The sequence below is a fragment of the Drosophila yakuba genome, chromosome 3R (genome assembly GCF_016746365.2).
Source record: "Drosophila yakuba strain Tai18E2 chromosome 3R, Prin_Dyak_Tai18E2_2.1, whole genome shotgun sequence".
Taxonomy (NCBI): Eukaryota; Metazoa; Arthropoda; class Insecta; order Diptera; family Drosophilidae; genus Drosophila; species Drosophila yakuba.
Genome location: NC_052530.2, coordinates 21,773,287 through 21,800,266, shown reverse-complemented (window position 1 = coordinate 21,800,266; position 26,980 = coordinate 21,773,287). Strand labels below are relative to the sequence as shown.

Genomic DNA, 26,980 nt, shown 5'->3' with positions numbered 1-26,980 from the left:
AATCTGCACTGGTAACAAAATTAGGACTTTAATAGGCTAATTTATATTTTAAACTGAAGAAGCATAGATCTAGAATATTATACGCCACATACGCCTTGACATACCATTCATATCTTATTTAAAGTTTTCATTACCCAAACATACCGAAACTTTATAAACACTCTACGAAAGCAAACATACAAACACGAATAAACTGCTTGATTTGCGCTACTAAAATCCCCACTTAAATACATACATATATTTAGTGGATCTCAGTTTTGGGTCCCTGATTAAGGGAAGCATCCGCCATGGAGGAAATCAAGAAGTTCGACAAGGTTGCCTTTCTGGAAGGCTACCTCCTGAAGCACAAGGAACTGGGCAAGCGCCAGCGCGAGTACAAGAAGATCCTGTCCAGCAAACTCAAGACCCGCAAGGAGACCATCATCGAGGCCAGCTTTGAGACGGCCATCGACCAGCTGGGTGAGGAGAAGAACGATCTGCGTGCCCAGATCTGGGTGGCCAGTGGCACAACACACAAGAAACAGAACAATCGCTGGCTGGAGCTGATTCGCTGCCATGTCGAGTGCCAGGAGAACCTGTCGCAGGACATCAACTCGCTGAAGACGTCTATTTCCAACATGGAGAAGGAGATAAGTCGCATGTCCAAGCAAATATATAACCTGAATCGTTTGACTATTCCGGATCAGCAACATCAGGCCTATGTGATGCGGGCCCGGAAACGGATGACCATTCTGGAGAACTCCCTGGAGGTGGGTGTGCGTCAGGAGTGCGGTTTCACGGCAGCCAATGCTGATCTGCGGGAGCAGCTCATCCGCATCCTGAACCACCGTACCTTCTTTAATGATTCATACACCAAGATGGTGCAGAAGCTGAACAGCGAGAAAAAGTATCTCATCGATCTGATCGAGTACGCACTGAATACCTTTGATGGCTGCATTGAGGTGTACGAGAAAATAGATCTGTTGGCCAAACGGGAGGCCAAGGAGCGCGATATGAGGCGTGTGGAGATGCAGGGTATTATGCGAAAGGTGGCTGCCGATGGTGACAACACCGCATTCCTCAACTGCAAGTCCAAGCCCCGCGAATTGGCCGATTTGCAGCCCAAGGAGTACAAGCGAAGGGACGAATTCCGACGGGTGCACAACAAAAAGATCAATCTCTACAACTCGGTGCTGCAGAAGATCCTCCAGTACACAGACTCCAACAACATGGACGAGGTGATCGATAAGTTTCAGCAGCAGGAGAGTCTCTATTACTCGTTCTTCAACTATGCCAACGAAATGAGCTACCACATAACCATGCTAAATAACTCGGTGAATCGCCTGTTTGAGGATATAGTGAACCTGAAAAAGGATAACACCAACACGCTGCAGGACCAACTGGATCAGATCTCCAGCCTGGAGAACAAGGTGCGCACCAAACAGGAATCCAACATGGAGCTGCACAAGGCCCGGGAGAACAACGATGCCCGGCTGGAGAATCTACTGCAGGGCGTTGAGACCGTTTGCGATATGTGTTCCATCGATGCCAGTCCGCTGACCAAGCTTCTAGGGGACCACGCCCATGTCAATCTGGTCAATGTCAATCGATTCCTAAAGCTACTCGAAACCCGGGTCCAGGAGCTGACGGCCAGTGTGTATGTGATGGAGCGCCAGGAGGAGGGTCGCTTCGACTATGTGGTCAAGCAGATCGAGAAGATCTGCGAGCTGCCCACCGATCTCAATGACATTGTGCTCACCCAGCAGTGTCCCGAGTGTGCCGAGGGCGAAGCCTTCAACATGGATGAGGGCGGCGATGGTGTGCTCGTCCACACGGTCACCGAGGCCAAGAAGAAGCTGTACGAGAAGGTCACGCAGCCGGAGATGCAGTACCGCCTCCACAGCATCAGTCAGTGTCGTCTGCCGCGATCCCGTCTCCTGGCCGCCAAGCGCAACATGTAGTCATGGAATACATACTTCAAATCACATGACCCTCTTTTGTTTCGGTTTCAAATATGCATATGTGCAACATTTTGCGGTTGGATATCTATACTTTAGAATCGTGCGATCCTCGTGTTTCGGTTACAATTACAATAAATTCCCAAGTTTACATTCAGCATACAATTAAAGTCGGTTTTTTTCAATTCATGCTATTATCTTTATAATTAACAACTAAACATATTAGCTATAGATTCATTGGTGCTAGTTTTTTGGTATGTGGAATGCGTTAAATACTTTCGAGCGTTGGTGATGTTACGAGCTAGTAGATTCTACGGATCAGTTCTATCTAGGAACTGGCCTCCTTCTTCTCATCGCCCAAGCCCAAGCCGCTGATCAGGCCGCCAAGGAAGCTATCGACGATGGGATTGCCACTGCCAGCAGCGGCGCCAGGAGCAGCACCAGGTGCGGGTAATGCCGGGGCAACTGGAGCAGCGTTGGCAGCTCCACAATCGTACATGCGATTCAGCTTCTGGATATCGAAGTCAGAGAAACCATTCCTCTGGCCCATTTTCTCGGCGCCGTTGGCTTGCTGCGGATGCAGAATTAAAGAGAGTTAAATGGGATCCCAGAGTCTTCAGTGCACCTGTACTCACCATGGCCAGAATGGTGGGTTGTCCGTTGATGGAGAAGGCGTTCTTGGAATAGTGCATCACGCTGCCATAATCGTAGGGCACCCCAAAGGCCTCCGTGCGGGCGGCCTTTTCGAAGTTGTTCATCGCCGACGACTGGACATTGTTGTACTGGATGGCCACATAGCCATCGCGCTCCATGCGATTCTGTTCGTGGAGGAAGCCAAGGGCGTGCATCAGCTCGTGCATGGCGGTTCCAGGACGGCTGAGACAGCCGGGAGACTGTAGATTCACCTCCTGCTTACCGCCCACTCGACCCACGGAGGACCAGCAGCCGGAGTTGTCGCCGCGTATGGAGATGTAATCCCTCTCCGAGCTGCGCTTCACAAACCGGATGCACGTCCGACGATGGTACTCAGCAATGGCATTCTCGATTGTGGCCATATCCCTGGCATTGAAGTTACCTCGGATTTCATAGGGCACCACACCGTTTGGCCAACGGGAGGACTGCGTGGGCAGGCCGTTCTTCATGATCAGATCCGTTTGCGGCACCAGCATGTCACCCTCCAGGTAGCTGCCCAGCTCCTCAGGATTCATCTCATCTGCATTGGCACTGAAGTTGCTCACACGATTCGCCGTCAACTGCTCATCCGGTTTGCCAAAGAGCGCCGTACCCAATGGTGTCAGATCGATGATGTCCTTGCCCAGAGTGGGTGGTGCCTCCTCGACTCCAGGCAGCTCGATGACCTCCGTATCATCCACATCATCGTAGGATACATAGGGCAGCGCTTGGCAGACCGATAGAGCCAAAGCTAGGACCAGAAATACTTTGTGATTCATTGTTGCTTTTAAAAACCGCTTATGTTTTGAGTGATTGGATTGCCTCTTGAGTGAATGGCTGGAATGGAACTGTGCTGAGTTGTGGCCAGGTTGGGATTTTTATATATTTTCCAGCATAATCTCGCCGCCAACGCGTTATCAAAGTTCGCCAGTGGCGGTGGCTTTCATATGCATAAACATGTTTTCCACGAGGAAACCTTCAACGGAGCTGCAATCGTCATCGCTGGCTTCTTGGTTTGTCACACGCTTTATGGCCTGGTAAATATTTGGCCAGCACTCTCGTTAAGCGGTTATACATATGGGACCTGTGTCTGCTTCGCTATTGCCATAAAGTGTATCAGTAGTTTGTTTGCATATCCAAAGTTTAACGACTTTATACGTAATTTGTCGCCCCCACAGCGATAACCGATAAGCACTATCGCGGCGACCTCTTCTCTTTATGGATTTATACCGCCTGCTGGGTAAAGATATTCCGGAATAATTTGCCGGCTATTTGGAGTGGAAAGACACGCGAAACACTTGTATAATTTGAATCTAGGAAACTTTGTTCTACGCTAAATAAATCTAACCCAAAATGACATTGAAAAAGTTCAAGTTTTGGTTGCCGAAAAAACTTTGGTGTACGTGCTTATTGAAGGAAGCAAAGTCTTTTGGTTACAACTTTAGTTCCTTGCACAGGCTAACCTACTTTTAATTATAATTAAATGGTATGCAAGTTACAGAATGATTGAGAGAACGTGGCTAGGGCCACTCGGGGCTGGCCGTACAATTATGATTCAAATGAGACTTTTACGTTTTCTTAAATACTTAATGTTATTCACATGGCGGCGACTTCGATTGATAGTGGGAAAAACAGAGCTGAAAAATCCCAAGACTTTGCTCATTAGCCAGACGACAATATACAAGCATAAACATCTGTATTTGTTCTGGCCACGAATTAAGTTCAAGTGCATGGCATATGTTTGTCTGGCTAACAATCGAAGCTAACATTAATGATTGACATAAGTTAGTATAAATGTTTTCTAGGTATCAAAGCTCATTTCCACTACCATGTTGGAATCGGAATTGGCGAATTCCTCTTCCTCGTCGAACTTTAGCTTCATCCCATTAAACTTGTCCGAGTTTAACACACGGCGACTGTTGGCCGTGATATTCTTGGCCACATCTCGCAAGGCCGCACTGCAAATCTCATCAATAGTTGCCGAGTCGTCCATAAGGTCTTCGATACAACTCTTTAGGATGGTAGACGTCACAATGCAGTCTCTGTTCAGGGCCAAGCTCTTGTGGAAAGCTTCGATGGCGGGGTCTAGATTTCCTAGTAGAGCATGTATAAATCCTATGGAAGTGTATGTAGTAGGACTCTGCGGCTTTAAAAGAAGTGCCTGAAAAGCCAATCGTTGAATTTCAAGGATAAAATATTTATAGTATATAGATATACTCACATATTGAAAGTTGCATAGAGCTTCCTCGTACTTATGCTCCTTGCGAAGCGAATGACCCAGATTTATAAAAGCCGGTTCCCAGCGGGATGAGATCTCCTCGTTGTTTGATTTGGCCCGCAGTTTCACAATGTCCACAGTGCACTGGAAGATTGTGGCGGCAGCATCAAAGAACTCATTTTCGTACTTGGTCACACCCAGCTCATGCAGTACATATACATCTAGCGGCGCTATATTCATAGCCTGTAGGAAAAATTTCTCAGCTAGCTCGATGTTTTTGGTTAGGCCGCACTCCACACCAATGTAAAGCAATGGCAGATGACAACCTCGCATCAGTTGTGTGGCCTTAAAATAGGCTGCCATTGCTTGCTCGTGCTCATTCTCATTGGCAAAGCTGTGACCATAAGCTAGCCAAGCGGGGCCATAAAGTCGGTCCAAGGCAGTGGCCTTGGAGAGATAACGCCGGGCAGGATCACTTTTCCCAATCATGTCGTAATAGCAGCCCACGGCGTACCAGGAAATCGCTTTGTCGGGATAACGATCCACCAACTTGTGGGCCACGTAAAATAGCCGGTTAAAGTCGCCGTTTTCCACCAAGCAGGCAATCTGAATGGTCAGAGCATTGTTATGAAAGGGATCCACCTTAAGGAGTCTGCAAGATAAACCAAACCAAATACATTTAGAATTAATATGTCTTTTTTATTTTTTTATCTCTACTTACTCATTAAGTATTTTCAGGCACTGTTTGTAGTCGCAATCGTAGAAACACTTCTCCGCCTCAGCGGCCATCATGTCCGTACTACGTTGTACTCGATCAAGACATTCTGCGTATGGAATTAATGTGTCCGTGTCTTGATCCCGCGATCGCCTTCTACTGGAGGAGTCAAACATGGACCGGTGAGAGGCATCAATAAGAGAAGATGCCTTGGAGAGACTAGTTTGTAGGGAGAATGTGGGCGCCTTCAGATCTTCTAGGACTCTAAAATGAAAAGCCATTTTAAAATGAACAGAATACAAGACAAATCGGTAAAACTGACTTCTGAGCGGGCGACATGAATTGGCTTGGTGTAAGCGGCACCTTGACGGCGCTCACTTTTGGCATTTGTGTGTCTAAAGAGACAGTCTGCTGCACACGTTCTGTGAAGAACTTGATAAACTTTATTATATTAGGATTAACAATGGGGTCTATCTCTTCAGCACTGCGTGCGGAAATCAACTCGTAGTACTTCTTCAGGCGAGATTCATAAAGTTTCAGTATAAACTTGGCATCAGTTTCACTGGATTGTTGTGCCAGTGGCAAGTGGTGCATTAGCTCAAACTCTGCAATGAATCGAGTGATTATATTGTATACAGAAAGGAGTTGAGTGCTCACCTTCCCAAGCCATCAGCATTTCGTGTTGCACCAGCGCCTCCAGAGCCTCAAAGCAGTATATGGATTTGTGAAGAGCCTGAACATAGAAATCCATTGCCATGCCGCGATTGTCCAGGGCCTCGTAAACCTTGCCCTTCATCAGGTAAATGGATGATAGCAGTTCATTTCTGTGATTCTCCTCGCCTCCAAAGACACTGTTGCTTTCCAGATAGCAGCCACTGCCTGCATCCACGGGCTGATTGATCAGCGATGTGGTCATCACTTCCACCTCCACATTCTGGATGACATTGGCCGCCTCCGTAAACTCCTTGGCCGCATACAGACTTTCCAGGAGCAGGTTAAAACAAGGCAGTGAGTTCTTCTCCAGCTTGTGGTGCTGTATTGTGTGGGCAGCACGATGGTATTCCCCCAGTAGGTACATGCACTGCGCCTGGTAGTAAATATCCCTGGGCTCCTGGCCACCAAGCACGGCAACCTTTTCTGCCCAGAAAAGCGCTGTGGAGTAGCGACGCTAAAAATGCAATACAATTTTCACTGAGGCTCCGCTAGCCGGCATTTGGGTTTCGGTCTTACCATGTCTATGAACTGTTTGACCAGCTGCCGGTACAAGGCCAGGTCGATGTGATCATTGGTTGTGTCTGTACTTGTGTTTTCTGCGTCCCCCGGCATTTTTTTTTAGGCAAAATTGTATTTTTGTTAGGAATTTGATAAAAGTTCTCCGCCGCTGGTATTAACTTATTTGAGCATGTCTGGCAACGCTGTGCAACACAGCTGTGTAGTTGCCATTCACTGGGAACAGTTGTTTACGCCACTGAAAGAAATTAGTTTGCCGTTAAACCCATACAAATAAGCAAAATTTATTATCTAAATAAAAAATTTTATTTTAAGCCCCAACTTTCATGTTTACTAAAAATAATGCAAATATAAATTAAATAAGTTAGTTAAATTCTTTAGCCATTTTATCAACTTTATTAGTTGCTTATTTTCAAGGAATCGTAGAACACGAGCGGTGTCAAACAAATGAGAGCTTTTCGGTTCAAGAGAGCGGTTGCATGCGGTTGGCTCGGCCTAGCCTGGCGAAAAAGGTTATTTAAGCAGCGTTGCAGACCGTGGCCTGCCCATAATATCAAAAAATCCCGACAAATATTCCAAAAGAAATGATATCACGGGATGATATTTAGTTTGTTCTATTAATTTGTATTGCCGCGGTAGAGTCCGCTGAAATTTAAGGCTCAATTTTTAATTCGAATTAAAGCGGTGCCATTCAACAGTCGCAACAATTTTCAACAATCAAAATAGTTTAATAGTAAAAAAATGGATCCGTGAGTGAAGAGTTTTGGCGAAACAGTAGCGGAAGGAGACGAAAAACGGCGAAGGGCGTGCAAGGCAGAAGTAACGGTTCCTAGCGGCGTGTGTGCGAGTGTGTAAAAATGTGCTTGCCGGACGACAAAAGAAACGGGATGCGATTGCGGGTGCGGAATTAAAATTAAATTTACACGAATTTATGCGCTAGCCGCGTGTTTTTGCGAATCCTTGGTATGTATTAGTGTATCAGTGTTAGCCGGTACTACGAATTGTTGACCGAAAATCGGTGCTGTGTAAATTAGTTGGTAACAAAAACTAAAGGAAAACAGGGCAGCGGCTCATTTTTCGTTCTCTCTCATTCTCACCGTGTGTATTTTACAACTTTACAACTACACACTACTAGTATGTGCCGTTGGTCCTGTTTTTCTTTTTTTCTGTTGCTCACGTCATCTCTCCAAAACTACATACAACAATCAATCGCCGCCTTAGCCACTCAGAGAAAAAGAATCTTGAAATGCGGAGAGGTTGTGGTTTGGAATTGCGAATAAAATGTAAGGTGTGCATAGCATAGTAATAGATTGTTTAGATTGTCCAGTGTCAATACAAAAAAAATATAAATAATGAAACTCGTGGGAGTATAGCAACTTTTGTTTCTGTGTACACACTTATTCTTACTACCCATTATTCTACGCACAGAGCGCGAGAGTGAGATGGAGAGTGTAGAGAGAGGGCGAGACAGGGCTTGGCCCCATCTCCATTTTACAACTCCAACTTCGCTGCCACTGCCACTGCTCATTTCATGCTGATTTATGGCTCTAATAATAGGTTCGTTCAACACACAGCTTCCGAAAGGATTACCACCCAAAAGGATAATGCATAGTTTGTGTTATTGGCGGCCATAAAAGAGGACTTTTAAAGTAAACGACCCTGGATTACAGTTAATTACAGTTAGCCGGGGCCAGCGGGCGATGGAGTGCGATAGAGAGAGACGGAGTGAGAGAGGGAGGGATACGCCTTGATCGATTTACGGCATTTAACGCTCAAGTGCGTACGCGTGTGTTTTCTTTAAACTCCAGTGACTTGGAAACTACAAAGAAGTGTACTCTTATTATTAATTCATGCTTATGATATTTTCAGGCCTTTGGAAATTTGCATCGTTGACGAGGCGGAATGAATCGATGACAATTTGCTGCTGATACGGCCACATCTGCCAGCTGTCTTGGTTCGCCTTCGCCCCCTCTCGCTCGCTCACTCGCATTATCCTGTGGAGCCCCAATAAACAACAACAAAAAGCAGACTTCTTGCCCGAGGCTCGGCATCCAATTCAAACTCCAACCAGATCCAACTCGAACTTGAACTCAAACCGCAGCGAACTCCAACCGGAAAGCCTGCGCAGGAGTGAAAGAGAAAGAGGGAGCGGGAGAGAGAGAGACGGTGCGCGAACAGGCTCTCCGCCGGCAGTGGGAGTAGGAAAGGGAAAGGACGAGAGGCGGAAGTGGTGACATCTGTTTTGCCGCTTTGTCAGTTTGCGGATGCTGCTCCTGCCGAACACGAACGAACGCGAACGAGCACGAACGAACAGGCAGCGCAACGTGAACAAGTGTGGAAATTGGAATTTTTATTCAAAACAATGCCCCTGCTGCAACAGGTATGTAAATAATAATAAAACCCATTCGCACTCCAGAGCGGTAATTGAAACGCTCACGTACGAATAAAGTCGGATAGAGAGACGGAGAGAGAGAGTGAGGGGGAGAGAGAGAACAGGCGTGCGAGTGAGAGAGCGCTACATCAGCTGGCTTTTTCAGCTCACCTTCCCAATTGGGATTCGTGAGTGGCTGGCCCGGGATGATCCTAATAAGATTAGTGCCCAACTTTACGCCTACACTTCTGAGAGTTTTTTGTACCCCACCGCCCACTGAAACATCCCCCATCCATCCACGTCTGTTGCACATTATGAGTAGTTAAATTCGATTAAACTTGCGGCGTTTTGTGCGCCAGACACTGCTGCGCCTCCTTTTCGTCCTTTTTGCCGCCGGGTGGGCGTTTAATTGTACTCTTTGTTGCGCAAAATAGTTGCGTGATTTAATTTCGCTCGCCTTTATATGTTTTTTAATTCACTTAAATGAGATGATTCGATTAGGACACTCGGCGGTACAGAAAAAGCGAAGAGGGCAAATGGAAGCTTCGTAAAAGCGGAAAAATACAGAGCTTAAGTTGTTGTGCTATTATTTGAATTTCAAGATTTGTAAGTCTTTAAAGATTCGTAATTTACCAAATGATAATCCTAAAATTCCATTAGCTGTATTAGCCTCTTATGGCTCGAAATATTATATGTCCCCGTCATACGGGGGACGGATATTTTTCTTGATCCTCTGGAAAATTAATTATCCTGCCTGACAAGCCGCTTCATATCAATACACATCAAAATTATGTCAGATACGGCAATTGCCCTTCACCCCCAAATGTGAATTACATATAATGATTATGATATCCTTTATGATGATACGCACATGCTAACCATGCACCCCTCCGACCCCCCGACCCCAGACTTGATTTAAGCGATCCTAAAGCGACTGTCAATATGTGTGACAGGTTTTTTAAGACGCTTCCCCTCGGCGGAGCACTTGGTCCCATTGTTGGGTACGCCGCCCGTTTGTATCCTTGCCACGTCTTCCGCCTTTTGCAAAAAGTTGCTCATTGTCGACTGTGACAGGAGACCCGGACTCGTCTATTGCTCATCATTCAGGCATTTGACGACAGACGACGCACAGGGGTTGAGGAAAAGCCGCCTTGACTACGTCAATGGATTGGGGATGGCTTTCAAGGAGGCAGAGATGGGAACGGAGGTCCTAGAGGAGGAGGGTCCTGTGCTGCATCCATGGCCCGAGTTGGCTGACAATGGAGCTGCGCATTTGTTACAATGTTTACACAAATATTTAAGGATAATCCGACGATTTCAAAGGGGTTATTATGCAATTTTTCTTCTCATTTTATTGTGGCTGCCAGCAGCGGCAGCAAAATGGTAGAAAAAAGATCAAAATAGACCCAACTGAATAACTAAATGCAAAATGTCAATTTCGTCGTGTAAGCAGAGTCTATCCCCCTTGCCGTATTGCTGTACATTCATATTTATTTGCTGGTAATGTCTAAAATGCGTCTACTTCATGCCAACGTGGCGTATACTAAATGTCCTTCTCCATCCTTTGTACTATTTATATATTTTTGCATTCATTTCGCATCCATTGCGCCATTGCCTGCTGTTTAAAATGCCTATAAATAATGGTGGGGGCCACAGCGGAAAATTTTTCGGTCATAAGAAATGCTGTACATTTTATTTGCCATTTTAAGCCGTAGGATGTGTGATGTCCTGCTCCGCATACGACCATATCCTGCTGTGACATCGTTTCGTACAGCATTTTCCTTTATTGTCCTTGGGCCCAGCGTCTTAGTTCACTGTCCAAGTGCAGTTCAGTGCAGGTCAGTCCATCAATGGCTCCGGGGAACTGTTAAAAGGATCTTTTGGCCTAAGACATCAGCAGTTTCTGTGCAGCAAGATATCTGGCGTAAGAACTTGCCAACATTACTGTATTGACCAATGGAAAATTTAGGCACTATACTGTAAAATTTAATGGTAAACTTTTAAAGAACTTGACTATTAAATTAGATCTATGCTTTTAGGGGAATTGGTTAAAGCAAACTAACCTACCTGTTGATTGCACTCGCCCAAGAATATTACACTTAATAGTATAATTAAGTGTATACTTGGCCACTTTCCCTAAACGACTGCCTGCAAATGCCAGTTATTAGCCGTCTCAAATTTGATTGCCAGCGGGCAAAATCATTGGCATTATTCAAAACCCAAATTCGAGTGGTGAAGAGTGGGCGGCAATCATTTCAAGCAAATAATTGTGCTGGGCGGTGGCAGCATTAACAGTTGGTTATGTACACTTAAGTATATGCCGCAGGCCAGCTCGGGATGTCCAGGCCGCCATTCCCACTACCACACCACCCACCCCTAGAACTCCGGCTACTGCTTCTGGTTCTGATCCTTGGCAGACGACTATTGGAATGTCTCGACATTTCGCGCAAATGCCAAAAGTACAAGGCGGCCAAGGCGTCCTCCAACAATGCGGTGCGGTGGCAGCAGCCCCAGGGCACATCATTAAAATGTCGATACCAAGCAAATCACACGGCCGCCGCCAGCGAGAAGGATAACAACCAAGAAAATATCAACCATGGTGCGTTTGTTGCACTGCCACCGTTTTGTGGATTGGGTGGCAGTGCTTGGTATTAGGGCGTAGCCCATTGCAATATGAGCCTCTGGCATTTAACAAAAATGAGAAAAGAATACAACAACAACAAAAAAAAAAAATGAAAAGAAAAAGGAAAACAAAAAAGGAAGAGTGCGGAAAATGGTAGAAAAAATGGAAAACTGAAAACAGAATACGAGTGCAAAATTCAATTGAATTTACTTCGCCAGACGTTGCACACACTACTGGGCTCAACTAGCATTTAATGCATTGGCAGTGGTGCGGCATGCGTGGTTGTAAAGCGGCACCGCCGACACCGCCGACACCGCCCGCCGCCCATCGTCCACCACCACCCCCTCCCTTTGTGACCCCCTGAACTCCGGCTGGTGCACACCATTATTGTGGTTGAGCGGATGACGAAAGGTGGCCTGGCCGAGAGGGTATCAGGCCTTTTTGGCCAATGGAATGGGCCCGAGGATGCGGAATGAGCGGGCCAGGGGGAGGGGGGCAGGGTTGGCGGTGGCGGTGGCATACACACAATGCTGTTGCGTTATCATTAAAAGCGAACAAAAATGCGGCAAAAGAAAATAGAAGCAAACAGCAATGAGCAACAGCAACATCCAGTGGGAGCAGCAACACCACCAACAACAACAACTACAACAACAATAATAAAAGGCAAACCACAAAAGGGCAGCAGCCAGTTGGAGTCGCCTCTTGTTTTCTTTATCCTCGCAAAGGTTCGCAGCAACTTTGTGGAGCGTTATGTGAAACGCCCGTGATGGAGCAGTTTTGTCCTTGCGAACTGCAGGCTGCAACCTCTGTTGTTAGAACTTGTCACGAAATAAGGGGACTATAAATTACCGGTCTCAATTGCAGTGACTAATTTATCTGATTTAGCCCACAGGACTAGTATAAAATTCTTAAATAAATTAAAGTAGACCCTTACATCAGAGCAATTTACATTCGATTCGATGAGTTTGCATAAATTATGTTTCTTTATACTTTGTATAAAATCCAGTCATGAATTAACATGAATGACTAGGCATTTGTTGAATTAGTTTACTAATCAGCATAGGTCATGCTAGAAAACTGTTTTTTATCAACGCGTAGCATACTTATGAGGGCAGTCTAAATTGAAAATATGGAATAATTTATATTCCACTTCCTTTAGTTGTAATTTTGCATTTTGTAATGCTAAGCATCAGCCAGTCGAGATCATTTTGGGGCTGAAATTGAAACTGTGTTGTGTTTCTGTTTTTAAATAGGCCCGGAAAAGTTGTGCCTTTTCGCCTCGTGGGCTGCCTAAAAAATGTGCAGCATGCACCCCCCGTTGGTGGCAGCTTCTGCTGCTTGCACCACCTACATTTGGCAGGAGAAGCTGGAGAAGCTCCAGCAACACCACCACCAGAAACAGATCCACAGATCCACAGATCCAGCGGCAGTAGCAGTGGGAGATAATACAGTGCGGAAAAAGCGCGTGTTTTATTTCCACTTAGCACTCATACAAACGTGCCTGTATTGAATGCCTGTTGACGGCTGCCTGGCCCATTCCCATTCCACCACCTTTTGAAGCCACCGCCTGGCCGCCTGGCCACCACCCACTGGCGCCCCAGAGAAACAATAACAACGGCAACAATGCTCCGAGAATCGGAAATGTTGCCGTTGAAACTGAAATGTCGCTACGCTTCTCTCGTTTGTTCGCCGAACGGAGGAGGAGGGGCTGGCTACGCCCATGTAAAGGCTGGTGCTGTCAGTGACTTGCCTGAATTACGATATTGTTATTATTAAATGGATGGGCTGCATGCGAAAGGAAACTGCAACTGCGACTGACTCCGCTGAAAAGAGGATGAGGTGGAGACTGAGGTGGTGGTGGAGCTAAAGGCGATGGAGGAGGTACTGCAGCCTGCAACCAGCGAAGACGTCTGCATGCGCTTTGATAGTTGAGTTCTGATCCAGAAAGGCATTTAATGTCTTGTTTTCATATTGCACAAAACAGAGGACACAAAAACAAGCAGGCAAGAATCACCCATGGCAAGGCATGCAGTTATGTAAATATGATGGCGACACATCGCGTAGTCAAAGCTGATGAAATGGCACTCGACGACATGCTCTCAAAACTCAATTTAATTTGCCCAGCCATTGGCATTTAATGAAATGCACAGCACAGCACAGTTCAGCTCAACTCAGTACAACACAACACAACACAGCACAGTACAAGGCAGCATCTGCAGGACGAAGTGGGAGGAGTAGGAGTTGAAGGCGAAGGATGAGGATGAAGTGGAGGATTGGGGTTCAGGATGCTGGATATGTAGGCGCAGCAATTACGTGCCACTATATCGGAAAGCAACGCCAGGCTCTGCTTGCTGTCCTGCAGGCATTTGCATCTTATCGAATCCTTGTGCCACCCACCGACTCCAGCCGGCCTGCGGACAAAGTTCGAAGTCAAAGAGCTCGAGACTCCGGTGAATGCTTTTTAATTTACAAACATTAAACGCTTTCGCTGTACGCCGCCACTGCATTCTTGGGGAATCCACTTTGTTGAACTTTTTACACAACACGTATATAAACGAATGAGACTTATAAACATTAGCACAGGTTACTGGTGCTCAATACCCGATTTTTTTTATATCCCCCAGGGGTTTCAATTGAAAGTAGGTTGAAAATATTACTTTAAAGTTCCATTTTGCGTTCGAATAAAACCTAGCGACATTGGCACTGGCTTTGCAATGACCTCGTAATTTGCCAATTGTTTTTTTGGGCGAAATAAAAACTGTCGTAAATTGAGTTGCATTTACTTGATTTCCCCCTTGGCAGTCAGGCAATCGTTTTTCGTGCACCCCGAACCAGTAGCTTATAGATCAGAGCTCCATAAATTGTGCATCCCGAATCCTTTCAGGGGATTTAAGCACTCGCCACGTAATATGCAAACACTCTATTACCGCTGGCAAATTCAAATGCATTCGGCCATAACTCTTATCCTTTATGGACTTGCCAACGTCGCTGTTCCCGCTGCCCGCTTTGCGATTCCGTTTTCGCCCACAAGTTGGCAACATGTAATCGGCCATAAAAAATTACAACTGTGCATTAACCTCTGGCTGCGGTCACTGGGAGCGGGAAACGGGGCGGTGGTGGCAAAGGGAAATCGAAACGAAACGAATCGAATGAAGTGGCCCTTGTGGAAAGGATGCAGGATGCAGGATACAGGGGGCAAGGGCCAAGGGGGGCAGTAGGGGCAATGGCGTCGACAAGGACAACGTCGTTATTGAACGCTTATCACTACATGCCATCAAATTTTAATGCCGAAAACCCCTTTGGGGCCCAGAGCACCAGAAGCATTGGAAAAGGATGGAAAACAGGAGCAGGACATCTAATAAGTGTTGTAAGCGATGCAAACATAATAATTTGTATGACTTCTGAAAGCAGAAACTTGTAATTTTACAGCGGCTCTGGCCCCGGAAACGCTTTTCAACCCACTCCCCATCCCGTCACATCATGTGTGTGAGTGTATCCGCTAAAATGCAGGCCAGGCCCAGGACGAAATCCCAGCCAGACCGAAAAGCAGCCGAGGCAAATCGCTTGCCAAAAAAAAGGAAATGCAAGAAAAACCCAAGAAAATGGCCAACTGACGGGGGTAGCAGAGGAGGCAGAAGTGGGGGAACACAAAAGCCAAGTCCAATGGACATAGGACATAGGATAAATAACTACTGAGTTATGGGTGGAACGGCTCCTTGGACTCCTTGGCCCTTTGGCTGACATTTTCGGATCGGACGCAGAGAGATGCCGAATATCTCCATGTAGCCATCAGCTGGCGGAGAGAGTGGATGGGGATGTGGATGTTGATGTGGATATGGAGAGAAGGCAGCACGGACACAGCAACGCCATTGAATCAAATTTTGCAAATCCTCGACGGCAAAAGACAAGTAGCAGCAGGAGGAGGAGGAGGAGAAGGAGCTGAAAACGAAGCTGGAACTACGATATGGGGGATGTCCTGCAACCGGGGCGAGATCCTTGGAGGTGGGGCGTACGGAATGGAGCAGTCAATAGGCCAGGGTGCAATCTATGCGTGAACGGGTGGTTAAGATTTTTTGTCGTATTCAATTTCGTTGTTTATGGGATTTTCTCCGGGAACGAGAGAGTAGAGTAGTTGGTCGGGTATTTTCGCTGGACTGAGCTGTTTCTATTGTAAAGTAGGAAATTTTACTTTCGTGTGCAGCTAGGTGGTGATTTCACTTTTACAGAAAATCTTTCCAAGTAGATTTATAACACTCTTTATCTAACACTTACATTTAATTGCAAGTCAATCGATTTGAATGCATATTCCTAAATCATATATTTTGAGACCCGTTTTTTACTGTCTGGTCATTGAAAAGGGCATCTTTGCTTTCTTTTAAGGGCGGTGGCCTTAGGATTCTCGTTAGTCTCTTTGACGCCTTTTCTATTTCCGCCAGCGAAAGCTTTTAGCGTCTTACTGGTATTTTGGACGACGGATCCTGTAGAGGATGTGGTTGCGGATGAGGATGCGGACGCGGCCTCGGCATTACAAAATAGCTTGAAGACTATTTGTAATTTGCATTCATTGACGCCATTTTTTTTATCGCCTGCCACAAGTTGTAACTGTGGGCGTGCAACGGGCGTGACGTATGTAGGCTAGAAACAAAGTCTGAAATCTCCACCTCCCCTCCCCCACAAAAACACACACATATGGGCCACAATGCCGCCTCTCAACGGAGCCGAGTTGTCCGGCACATCCCCGCATCCTTCTACATTCATCGTGGATGGGAGGATGTGTGATTGCCGTGCGTGCGTGGGTTCGGATGTTCGTGCCATTTCCGACTTTGCACGTACCTTCATCAAGTTGTCATTCAATTTTTAAATCCATAGCAAGTTTTGTACTTAACATAGTTGTGACATCTTGACAAAGACTAAGGAAGCCGTCGACTGTCGCTCCGTTACCGGCATTCAAAACTTGCCAGCGGATGAAAGTTCTTTTCGTTCCCCCGCCACTTGTGTCTTGTCTTGTGTCAGTCCTTTATGTTGCGGTACAGATCTTTAACTTGTGCCCCTTACTGTTTACTGGTTCCATTTTGGCCAGGAAAAGCGCATCATTTCCACTGGCTGAACATATGAGCAAATGAGTTTTCGCAAGTTAATTTAAGTTCTTATGGAATTTATTGTCTGCCATAGATCAACTGATAACATTGTGTCGCTGCTGATCGGTGTAAATTACATTCCTTGACTTCATAATTTTAAATAATGCAGATCCATGCTTACCTCCTAAAGTTGCCACATTCATTTTACTAACCTACTAACTGCCTTAGACCATCAAGGACTCGTCCGAATCCTTTTTTAGGTAACTAGAACAACTCATTCGCACCCACTCAACAGCTGACCGTCAACCATTGACCGTCGTCCTCCGACAAGAGACTTGTTGCCTTGGCTTTGGCACATTTTGCTTTATCCACATCTCAGTGCTCGTCATCCATGCCACATAGACACACTTCCTTTTCCCGTTTCCGATTGCTGTCACTCGTCTCGATTCGTTGGCTTTCGTTCCGTTTCGTGGGCTGCATTAATCCGGCGTAATGAGTTGTACGCCATTTTGCGCTAAATTGTTTGGTGAGTGCCTGATAACAATATTTGCACTAATTTGGCATTTTTAAGTGTGCTCCACTGACACTTGATGCGCTTTTAATTGCGCCCTGGCGCTCGAGAGTGCTTCAGAGGAGAGCGAGGAAGATTCGGAGGAAAGTGCGACACAAGGGTCGGCTGCTGTGGGTGCTGTGTGGGTGCTGTGGGTGCTGCAAACTGCTGAAAAGTGGGTGGTGGCAAAACTGTGAGGGCGTCAGAGGGAGAGGGAGTGGCATTGTCTCCTTGTGGCTGGCCTCGTGCGGTTGCCACATTGTTGTTGCCCTCCTCTCGCCATTGCCGTGGCGGCGTGTGGCAAGAAATGTGAAAGATAAACGATTCATTAGTTGCTGCTGCTTCCATTGGGTGGGTGGCACAGCAGCAACTCCTTCCATCCGCATGACACACCTACAAAAAAAAAAAAAGTAGACAGAGAGACAATAAAAGTTTCAGCAACTGTCGTCCGTTTTTATTGCGATTGCATTTCAAATCTCTTGCTTGATGTCATCGTTTCTACAAGCACCTCTATCGTTTCATTTCCAGTACGACACCCCCGATTGCTCCGGTTCTGGTGGCAACATGCGTGCCCTGAGCGGAGGCTCCACCACGGAGCTGCTGCAGAAGCACTCGATAAGCTCCTACCTGGACCACCACCAGCAGCAGCAACAGCAGCATCAGCATCAGCTGCAACTGCAGCACCACCAACAGCAGCAACTGCATCACAATCTGCTGGACAGATGCAGCGACGATGGATTGATATCCTTCATAAACGGTGAGCTCTAGACTAGAAGAATATCTAAATAAAATCCTTGTGGGAACTATACAGTTGCAACATCTTCAACTTGGTTTAATTACTGAAAAACAGTGGAGAATTCTTTTACTTTGCTGTCAAAATTGTTGGACGCAGGAATGTCAAAACACAAAAGAAAATATTTCAATAGTTTTTTACTTTTAGAAGTCGGCACACATAATTCGTAGACACTGTCATTAATTGTTATTAACTTAATTTAATCATACACCTCTTTTTTTCAATTCGGACTGCACCACAGTCGTCTGCAGCCAAAAAATTTTCATTTACATTTCCATTTCAAATTGTCACAACTGTGCCCGCACGAAGCGCAAATTAAATTTTACAGTACCAATCGAAATTTTAAATAAAATAGGCTTCGCCCCACCAAATTGTTACCGTCCAATAAGAAAGCGCAGACGCAGTAGCAGTCCGTTTACAAAAGGCCAAAATCGAAGGCCACGATTCCATCAGGATCAGTACAGTACATGGTACATAGCCATGTTGGGAGTCGAGAAGCCATATGTGGTTGAGCCAGCGATGGCAGTAACGCAGGACTCGTTTGAGTTTGGGAGCAACGCCGATGGCAGCCCGCCCAGCAGCGACAGTAGCCTCAGCCACACAAGCAGCAGCAGCAACGCCAACTCGAAGGACCTTGGCAGACTGACTACTGGCGACGGAGACCAGAACTTGGCCGAAGAGCACAGCAGTGCCAACAGCAATGACCAGGACAGCACGGAGAACACAAACAGCAACTGCAGTACGCTTAATTTATTAGCAGTTTTGTCGAATATTTGCAAAGTTCTTGAGGGGCAATAGTTTTGATTTATTGAGGGCTGGGCAAACTGTGCGATAATTGTTGACATTGTACTTACCCCCTAACACACACCATCTTTTTACCATCCTTTCACTGCCTGCAGATCCAATCACACTGAACGATCTACTCGGCCTGTGCGGCGGCAGCACTGCCAATGGAATGGTCGGCATTGGCCAGAACCCATCGACACCAGCGCCGATACTGGGTGCAGGAGGTGGTGGAAGAGCAAATGGAGTTACAGGAGTGGGAGTTGGAGTTGGAGCTGGAGGTACATTACCTGGGTCCGGAGTTGGATTGAGCCAGGGTGGCGGAGGAGGAGCAGGAGGAGGAGGAGTAGGTGGAGGAGGAGTCTTGGGACAAACCAATGCCTCGAGCAACCCATCGGCGGCTAACCCATCCGCCAGCTTCGGTGGCAACGGCAGCAGCAGCGACGTCAATAATCTGCTGCTCGCCAGTGCCGCTGCCGCTGCCGCCGCGGCTGCCGGTGATGGCGTTCAATTGTCCGCCAATGCGGCAGCCTACGCTCCGCTGACGCCCAGCTCCACACAGTCGTCGGCCTCGCCGGGCACAAAGTCCAGTTTTGATTATTTCCAGGTAAGGACAGGTGTCGCCTTTGCGAAGTCCGACCGCCCGGTTGATGGCTGTGGCCCACGGGCTGTGACCTTTAACTTCTCTCTAACTGCACTCAAATTGCACCGAATTCTCCTAACTTTTTGCTTGTACTCGTATCTATCCCCCGAAAAGCCCAACCTGTATTTCTCGCACGGTGGCCGTAACCGTCTTTTGATTTTCTAACTTTCCCCTCTGTCTATGTCTCTGTGTGTTCATGGGTGGGTCGAACAACAAGTAATTTATTTAAATTAAGAGCAACATGTGGCAAGTTTAGGTCGTAGTTATACAAGTTACAAAAATAATGATATTTAAGGCAAAATACTAGACACTACTTATAGTAATGTGTTATTAAACTATTTAAATGGTAAATCATAATAGCACTCTCTGCATTTGTAAATATTTGTGAAACTAATCGACCCACTCTGTGTTTTTGTCAAATGAACAACCTTGCAAGGACTTGAGCATGTGAAATACCTTTACTATAAACAACAATAAAATCGTAAAAAAAAGAGTCCTTCATGGGTATACCAACTTCGTTTTTTAGCGAAGTTATCTGTTGTCGTTACCGTTTCCTTTCCTCATTTTAATTTATTCGTTTGTTTCCATTCTTTCTTTCTTTTTGGGTGAATTGGCGAACTTAGTTTGAAAATGTTGCACAAAGTAACCCACTTAAGGCTTTCCAAAGAACAAACATCAGCTTCGATTGCTCTGCACCCTTATCGCCAAGTACGCCTACATCTATTTACAATCGCTCCTTTCACAGTTCACCTTTAGTCAGGTAATAACCGAAATATGATTATGTGGCACTCTCTCCATTACGTGTACACTGTAATTAATCGTCTACCACTCGACCCACCCACTTGCAGCGACAGCAGCAACTCGTCCAGCGGCATTGGCCTCTCCATGGACTCCATCAACATGCTCTATCACAACCAGCAGCAACAGCAGCCGCAGCAGCAAGGTTACTCCAGCCTGGGCAACTCCATGGGCAGCGGATTGGGACTTAGTTTGGCCAACGCTTCCACACGCTCCAACTCGCCAGAGAGTCAGAACAGCAGCCAGTCAACCACTGAACCCAACCTACTGGACATGATTGTAAGTGATTCAAATGTATCGAGTTGGAAATCTTACTAGTGAGAATGCTCTTTAGCCAATGAAGATTATTACGTTCTTAAATTAGTATTAATTTACTTTTATTACCCAAATTAATGAAGCCACCATAGATTTTTCATTCATTTTAAAAATATTATTCGAAGGCGTAGGTTTTTATTACAATTTATATTTGTAAAGTTTTCTTTCTTCAAAATTGCAGTTAACAATAGGTATTATGGCTAAAGTTTTACATGTGGTAAGGCCAATTTCGTAACCATATACATAGGACATTCTCTAAATCATTCTATAGGACGAACTTTTTTAGCTTATGAGTAATATGTTGCTTACCTACTATCTTTTAGAATTTGCTGTCTGTAAATAGCAACAAAGTGCAGCATCAACAACACCATCATCAGCAACAACAACAGCAGCAACAACAACAACAGAATCAGCAGCAAATGCAGCTACAGCAACAACAACAGCTGCAGCAGCAGTACGTCAACCTAAACAGGAACTACGAGCAGATAGCTGCCAATTTAGGTGGCCAACAACAGAATGGCTATGAGCACAACGGCGTGGGTGTCGGAGCTTCCAGAGGTGACTGCCTTAGCCAGTACAATGTGGAAAGCATCGGCAGTGTGGACATGGAGCTGGCCAAACTGCAGAATTTGCAACGCATCAACACGCTAAAGCTGCTGCAGGCCCAAACGCAACAAATGCCGCTGATCAATCAGCTCCTGCAGAGCTATGCCGGCAGCACCATAACCAACGTCGCTGGAAGCAATCTGAGTAGTCTGATGAGCTCAGGATCGTCACAAGTGACAGATATGTCGGGATACGTTGGCGGCATAGGAACCATCAACGATGGCCACCTGGATCGCGTGGCCAAGTTCCATAGGACTTCGGCTGCCTTGTGCGATGCCACATGCACATGGAGTGGACAGCTGCCGCCGCGTTCGCACCGTATGCTCAACTATTCTCCCAAGGTTTTCCTCGGCGGGATTCCCTGGGATATTAGTGAGCAGTCGCTCATCCAGATCTTCAAACCGTTTGGATCTATTAAGTAAGACTATATACAAGACCTATATGTCAGTAACTAAAAATACGTATTTTCTTAGAGTGGAGTGGCCCGGCAAGGAGCAGCAGGCGGCTCAGCCCAAGGGCTACGTTTACATCATATTTGAATCGGACAAGCAGGTTAAGGCGTTGCTCTCGGCATGCGTGGTTCAGGTGGACGACTCTCACAGTGGTAACAACTACTTCTTCAAAATCTCTTCGCGGCGTATTAAGTCCAAGGATGTAAGTGCACACCAAAGTACCAAGGGGAGGCACATTTAATACTTTTCCTTTTCCAGGTTGAGGTCATTCCGTGGATTATCGCTGACTCCAATTTTGTGCGATCCAGCTCACAGAAACTTGACCCAACGAAGACCGTGTTTGTGGGCGCCCTGCATGGTAAACTGACTGCTGAGGGCTTGGGAAATATTATGGACGATCTATTCGACGGCGTGCTGTATGCTGGTATTGATACGGACAAGTACAAGTACCCGATCGGATCGGGACGTGTGACTTTTAGCAACTTTCGCTCCTACATGAAAGCTGTGTCGGCCGCATTTATTGAAATTAGGACCACGAAGTTTACTAAAAAGGTGCAGGTTGATCCCTACCTTGAGGATGCCTTGTGTTCCATATGCGGAGTGCAGCACGGTCCCTACTACTGTCGGGAATTATCGTGTTTCCGGTAAGTTTAATTAATTAATATTATAATACTTTATTTTCATATATTCGAATATATATTTACAGATACTTCTGCCGCAGCTGCTGGCAGTGGCAGCACAGCTGTGACATCGTCAAAAATCACAAGCCCTTGACGCGCAACTCCAAGTCGCAGAGCTTGGTTGGCATCGGACCATCCGCGTCGACAGTTTCTTTACCTTCCTCTGTGGTTTCTGGCCACAGAAGTAACAGTGACAACAAGATGGGGAACGGTCAGCAGTATCAGCACCTGCAGCAGAAGCACCATCAGCTGCAACAACAGTCGATGCCCCACAATCTCAACCAGATGGGAAACTCAGGAGCTACCAATGCCGCTGCCACACCAACGTTAACTTTTCAGCAGCGACAACTTATCAAGGAGCGGCAGCAGCAGCAGCAGCATTAGGCGATCTAGACTGCTACGGCTTTTATCCGCACCGTTTTAACGGATGTTTCTGCAATCTAATGTGCGAGACTTTGGACTTTTAGGCAATGTAGAAATATGGCGGAGATAGTTTTCTTGCAGCCAATGGAGACCCGGGCTCATCATCGTCATTATCATTGTAAACACAGTTTTATTGATGTGTATATTAGATCGGTACGATATGAAGCTTACACTTTCGAGTTTCCTTTAAGGTAATTAGTTCTAGACGACTTTCCCAAACCGAACACCCTCGAATCGAAACAAAATACCCTAATTCATACTATTTTTTGATAATCATGCTTACATATCAGCATTTGGAGCTGGCATTCGAATGCTATACGAATGATACATGAAATGAGCAATTTCATTTACTCACACCCCTCATACAAATACTACTCAAGTTACTTTTTGGCTAAGAAAGCAGTTATTAATTTCTAATTTGTATATGTCTAATTTTAAGCGAACGAAACCGCGCGGCAAATGGCTATTGAACTTGAAGGTATCTCGACCAATTTACCGCGCTGCGAGTTTAGAATCACGATTTTTGTTATGTTTTGCGCTAGTACTGAGGAATTTTATGTAGTTTCTTTTTACATAGCCAAGCCCCCGACTCGAGTTAATATGATATTATATTATTTGGATTGTCCGTTAAGCGTTTATCAGGGAATTTCAATTTTTAAGAAAACATTTTAAAAATTGTAAATTCGTTTAACTCACCAGTCCCCCATTTTTGTTACACATTGAATTGTTACACACCTGAGTTATTATATATATACTGTTTAGTTTCTTTTTGTTTCGCATTAGCTTTAAGCGTAAATGCCTGATTGATTGTTGAACTTTGTTTTAAGCATTTATCATTCATTGGCTTTTTTGGCTGTTCCAGTTTTAGAGCTAATCGGCAATAAGCATATAATTTATGTCTACATTATTTTTCATGTATTTTGAGAAAGGATCTCTCCAGCGCTTATATAGAAAACTCACACAAGAAACACACAAAATGTATGTATACAAAAATATTACATATTGTACATTACAAGGCTTTATATAATTTAAATCTTTATAAGTTTGTAAACCTACACAGAATAGGAGAAAAAATTACCTAAGTCTATACCTTAAACGCGAATTGATCACTAAATGATAAAGAACGCAAACCACGTATTCACCAACCAAACAAATATACAAAATCGCTATTGAATTCGCCTTGGTTTCATTTGGCATTTCTTAATCCAAGCTTAACCCAACTAAACACTAACCTGCGCTTCCCATGCTAATTGTTAATCTTAAGAATTAAACAACGTTAAGATACTTAGTCGAATATCAAAAGTTAAATTCAAACGAATTTAAGCAAAAAAACAATCAAATTACTTTACCAAGCAACTGAAATACTCCAAAAACCAAAAGCAACCAATGTAATCGAGTAGTTCAGACTTTACGAAACTAACGCGGCGGGTGTTAAGTGACATTTTAACGCATTACTACTCTCTAGGCATAAATTGTTTTTAGCATTATCTCAAAACATCACACACTCACTCACACAGGCATTACGATGAACCTACAGGGATTTTATGGTAGTCTTCGAAAGAATCAAATATGAAACCAAATAATTATAACAATAATTGTGGGACGAGTGTTAGCAGAGGGCTAGTGGGTGCTAGACAGCTGCAGACTAGTTGAATTTGTTTAGTTATTGATGGTATAGATTTGCGGGAATAAGCAATTTTTAATTAACCAATACGAGAACTGTGGACGGATTGCGGGTCTAGGGTAAACATGGATGCCTCTTAGTGTAACGGTTTCTGTTGTAGCGCCTACCTAGCTTAGTTTTCTTTTTGGCCAGGTCAGAGAATCCACGGGAAATTCTGGCCAGCAGCTGGCCAGTGTATAAGTAGCAATAAACACAAAGCCAAAAACCCACAAGTGCTGGACAAGTGCATTGTTACTAACCATTTACCATTTACCTAGCTATACTCACATACATATTGCCTTCGATTAGGAGAGACGAGGAGAGAGGGGAACCCAAGCAAATCACCCACTTAAATCGCTTTAATGCCAACCACAAATCAAAAAGCTTATTGACTACTTTTAACGCAATGTATGTATGTACTGTATATTTCACATCCTTTGCCTAACCAGCGAAACCAGCCTGGAAATAAGTATAGATCATAGATTGTAAATGGATATCAGGGGTCGCGTGGCATTACAAGATCAACATTTAAGACTCCACAGACTCCGAATATGGATGACCCACATATATATATTTTAAAGACGAAAGTTATGAATGAATGAATGGGAATGGGAAATACCTTAACCTAAGCTAGAAAAGCTGTATAAATATACAGATAAAATGGTGCTTTAGCTGAATTATTAGTAATCGTAAGACTTACCTTGATAGGGAAACATAAATGCTCCAACTGCAACAGCAAGAAAAGACCTTATTTCACTTCACTCATTGGATAAATTCAAATTTTTTAGCCTTAATGTTTATTAGGTGGGTGTTGATAAAAAAATAAAAAAAACAGTAACATTATTTTATTGATAAAACCAGCAAAACGTTTAAAGCCAAAGCCTATTGGAAACAAAGTGTTTTTAGCTCGCAAAAATCATGCTCACATTTCAAGTACACATACACACCAACATACCAACACTAGCACACAAATATACACACACACACGCGTACATATTCGTGAAACAATTTTAAATAACTATAAAATTTACCATAGTTTTATTAACCAAATGGAAGAACAAATGAAGATACGCCCAAACAGGGCGACTTTTAAATGGAACTTTTTAAGGCTATTTCGGCAAAAAAAATTAATTGGCGACCCAATCTCGATCGTATGTTACACAGTTTTACTTTAACGTTTTTAACGCTTTTACAAGCTTAAGAGCCAAAGATAACGTGAATTTTAAATTAACACAGGCATGTGTCAGGCAAACAGTTTTAAACTTTTCCATACTGGCTTTTCCATATATTTTTATTTAAAATTACATTTTTTTCCTATCGAAATAAACTAAAACTAATGAGCAGATTAGGGAGTTTAAACAAATGTATCAAAGATTAAAACCAATATGTGAAGACACAAGAAAATAAAGTTTAAACGAAATGTAAAGGAACCAAAATCGAACGCTTCCCACGCAAAACCGATAATATTAAATTTTAGCAAAGTAAAAACAAAAATGGAACATTAAGAAAAAATATGCAAAGCGTACTTAGGTAACAATATATATATATATAAATAATTAACAATCCAAATCCAAATACATATATTTCAAAAATAAAACATATTTTACTGACGCAAGTCATCCGATTATATCCATACGTCTACTTTTAAGCCATTCTACACTATACAGAGTAATTATTTTTAAACTCAGCTAAGGTGCAAATCAATGAGGAAGTTCTATCGATGGAAGAATATCTTTACTTATGCCGATATCTCTAGCACGCATTAACTAACCTATTCTGTACTCTAAACTCTAAACCATCATACTACTCGTATTCGAAACCCTATACCAGATATTTTTACTATCGTATTACTGATGTACTGTCAACTGTATTCAAAGACACAAGCGAACATGTGAGACACATTTTGGGGGAACATTAGCAAGAACTTTGCAAATTGAATTTTAAAGCAACAATATTTGCCCGGCAAATATGTTAAAATTAAGCGTAAACCAAACCTAGCGAGTAAGGATAAGAATGCAATAAGAACGGTTTTTAAAAAGACTATTATACAACCTATATATATATATAAATATATATATACACCAATGAATATATAATAATAATTCAAAACGGAATACTAAGCTTTTAATGCAATAATCAAATACCACATATACTATATACATACACGTACATATAAATATATTTTAATAATTACTTGCGGGGCAACCAAATTGAGTTAAGAGCCCCGAATTCGTATACTGTTATAGCAGAGGATGAGAGGAAAGGATATTTAGAAGAATATTTAGTAACGACCGTCGTCCTTTACCCCCAATATAAGGGGGTTTGGCGTTGGTCCGACTAATTGATTTTCCCACCTTATATAGGAATATAAACAAAAATTACTGCAGTGCCATTTTAAATAGCTTCCGATAAGAATAAATATATACATAA

At 44.3% G+C, this 26,980-nt stretch overlaps 4 protein-coding genes across 6 annotated transcripts; 2 read left to right on the top strand and 2 right to left on the bottom strand.

The window, feature by feature from the left end:
* Nucleotides 1-118: 118 nt before the first annotated feature.
* LOC6537869 lies at nucleotides 119-2,102 on the top strand. The gene has a single exon (XM_002098374.4). The coding sequence runs from the start codon at nucleotides 288-290 to the stop codon at nucleotides 1,938-1,940; it is 1,653 nt and encodes a 550-aa protein (XP_002098410.1). The 5' UTR covers nucleotides 119-287; the 3' UTR covers nucleotides 1,941-2,102.
* A 30-nt stretch (nucleotides 2,103-2,132) lies between these two features.
* Nucleotides 2,133-3,825, bottom strand: LOC6537868 (hatching enzyme 1.2). The gene is made up of 2 exons (XM_002098373.4): nucleotides 2,573-3,825; nucleotides 2,133-2,508 (listed from the first exon to the last, which is right to left on the bottom strand). Exons 1-2 carry the CDS (start codon nucleotides 3,386-3,388, stop codon nucleotides 2,266-2,268), a joined length of 1,059 nt encoding a protein of 352 aa, XP_002098409.1. The 5' UTR covers nucleotides 3,389-3,825; the 3' UTR covers nucleotides 2,133-2,265.
* Nucleotides 3,826-3,977: 152 nt separating this feature from the next.
* On the bottom strand, nucleotides 3,978-6,951 carry LOC6537867 (cell division cycle protein 16 homolog). The gene is made up of 6 exons (XM_002098372.4): nucleotides 6,773-6,951; nucleotides 6,200-6,710; nucleotides 5,865-6,147; nucleotides 5,549-5,806; nucleotides 4,831-5,479; nucleotides 3,978-4,770 (listed from the first exon to the last, which is right to left on the bottom strand). The coding sequence occupies exons 1-6, from the start codon at nucleotides 6,866-6,868 to the stop codon at nucleotides 4,411-4,413; spliced, it is 2,157 nt and encodes a 718-aa protein (XP_002098408.1). The 5' UTR covers nucleotides 6,869-6,951; the 3' UTR covers nucleotides 3,978-4,410.
* A 385-nt stretch (nucleotides 6,952-7,336) lies between these two features.
* Nucleotides 7,337-24,061, top strand: LOC6537866 (cytoplasmic polyadenylation element-binding protein 1). Of its 3 annotated transcripts, XM_002098371.3 has the most exons (10): nucleotides 7,337-7,735; nucleotides 8,642-9,152; nucleotides 17,923-18,151; nucleotides 19,087-19,577; nucleotides 20,237-20,373; nucleotides 20,462-20,690; nucleotides 21,050-21,750; nucleotides 21,806-21,986; nucleotides 22,043-22,428; nucleotides 22,491-24,061. In XM_002098371.3, exons 2-10 carry the CDS (start codon nucleotides 9,135-9,137, stop codon nucleotides 22,846-22,848), a joined length of 2,730 nt encoding a protein of 909 aa, XP_002098407.3. In that variant the 5' UTR covers nucleotides 7,337-7,735; nucleotides 8,642-9,134; the 3' UTR covers nucleotides 22,849-24,061. The 3 variants fall into 3 exon arrangements, with proteins under 3 accessions (XP_002098407.3, XP_039231170.1, XP_039231171.1); XM_039375236.2 differs by lacking the exons at nucleotides 7,337-7,735; nucleotides 8,642-9,152; nucleotides 17,923-18,151 and adding an exon at nucleotides 18,316-18,926; XM_039375237.2 differs by lacking the exons at nucleotides 7,337-7,735; nucleotides 8,642-9,152; nucleotides 17,923-18,151; ... (1 more) ...; nucleotides 20,237-20,373; nucleotides 20,462-20,690 and adding an exon at nucleotides 20,852-20,943.
* Nucleotides 24,062-26,980: the final 2,919 nt, after the last annotated feature.

Excerpts from the sequence above, each read along its gene's own strand:
- LOC6537869 (XM_002098374.4), top strand. The coding sequence starts at position 288 with ATGGAGGAAATCAAGAAGTTCGACAAGGTTGCCTTTCTGGAAGGCTAC.
- LOC6537866 (XM_039375236.2), top strand. The coding sequence starts at position 18,668 with ATGTTGGGAGTCGAGAAGCCATATGTGGTTGAGCCAGCGATGGCAGTA. Across the intron at positions 18,927-19,086 it reads GAACACAAACAGCAACTGCA|ATCCAATCACACTGAACGAT; the intron begins GTACGCTTAATT and ends CACTGCCTGCAG. Across the intron at positions 20,691-21,049 it reads CCAACCTACTGGACATGATT|AATTTGCTGTCTGTAAATAG; the intron begins GTAAGTGATTCA and ends ACTATCTTTTAG.
- LOC6537868 (XM_002098373.4), bottom strand. The coding sequence starts at position 3,388 with ATGAATCACAAAGTATTTCTGGTCCTAGCTTTGGCTCTATCGGTCTGC. Across the intron at positions 2,509-2,572 it reads AACCCACCATTCTGGCCATG|CAAGCCAACGGCGCCGAGAA; the intron begins GTGAGTACAGGT and ends CTGCATCCGCAG.
- LOC6537867 (XM_002098372.4), bottom strand. The coding sequence starts at position 6,868 with ATGCCGGGGGACGCAGAAAACACAAGTACAGACACAACCAATGATCAC. Across the intron at positions 6,711-6,772 it reads TCAAACAGTTCATAGACATG|CGTCGCTACTCCACAGCGCT; the intron begins GTAAGACCGAAA and ends TTGCATTTTTAG. Across the intron at positions 5,480-5,548 it reads TGCCTGAAAATACTTAATGA|ACTCCTTAAGGTGGATCCCT; the intron begins GTAAGTAGAGAT and ends TTTATCTTGCAG.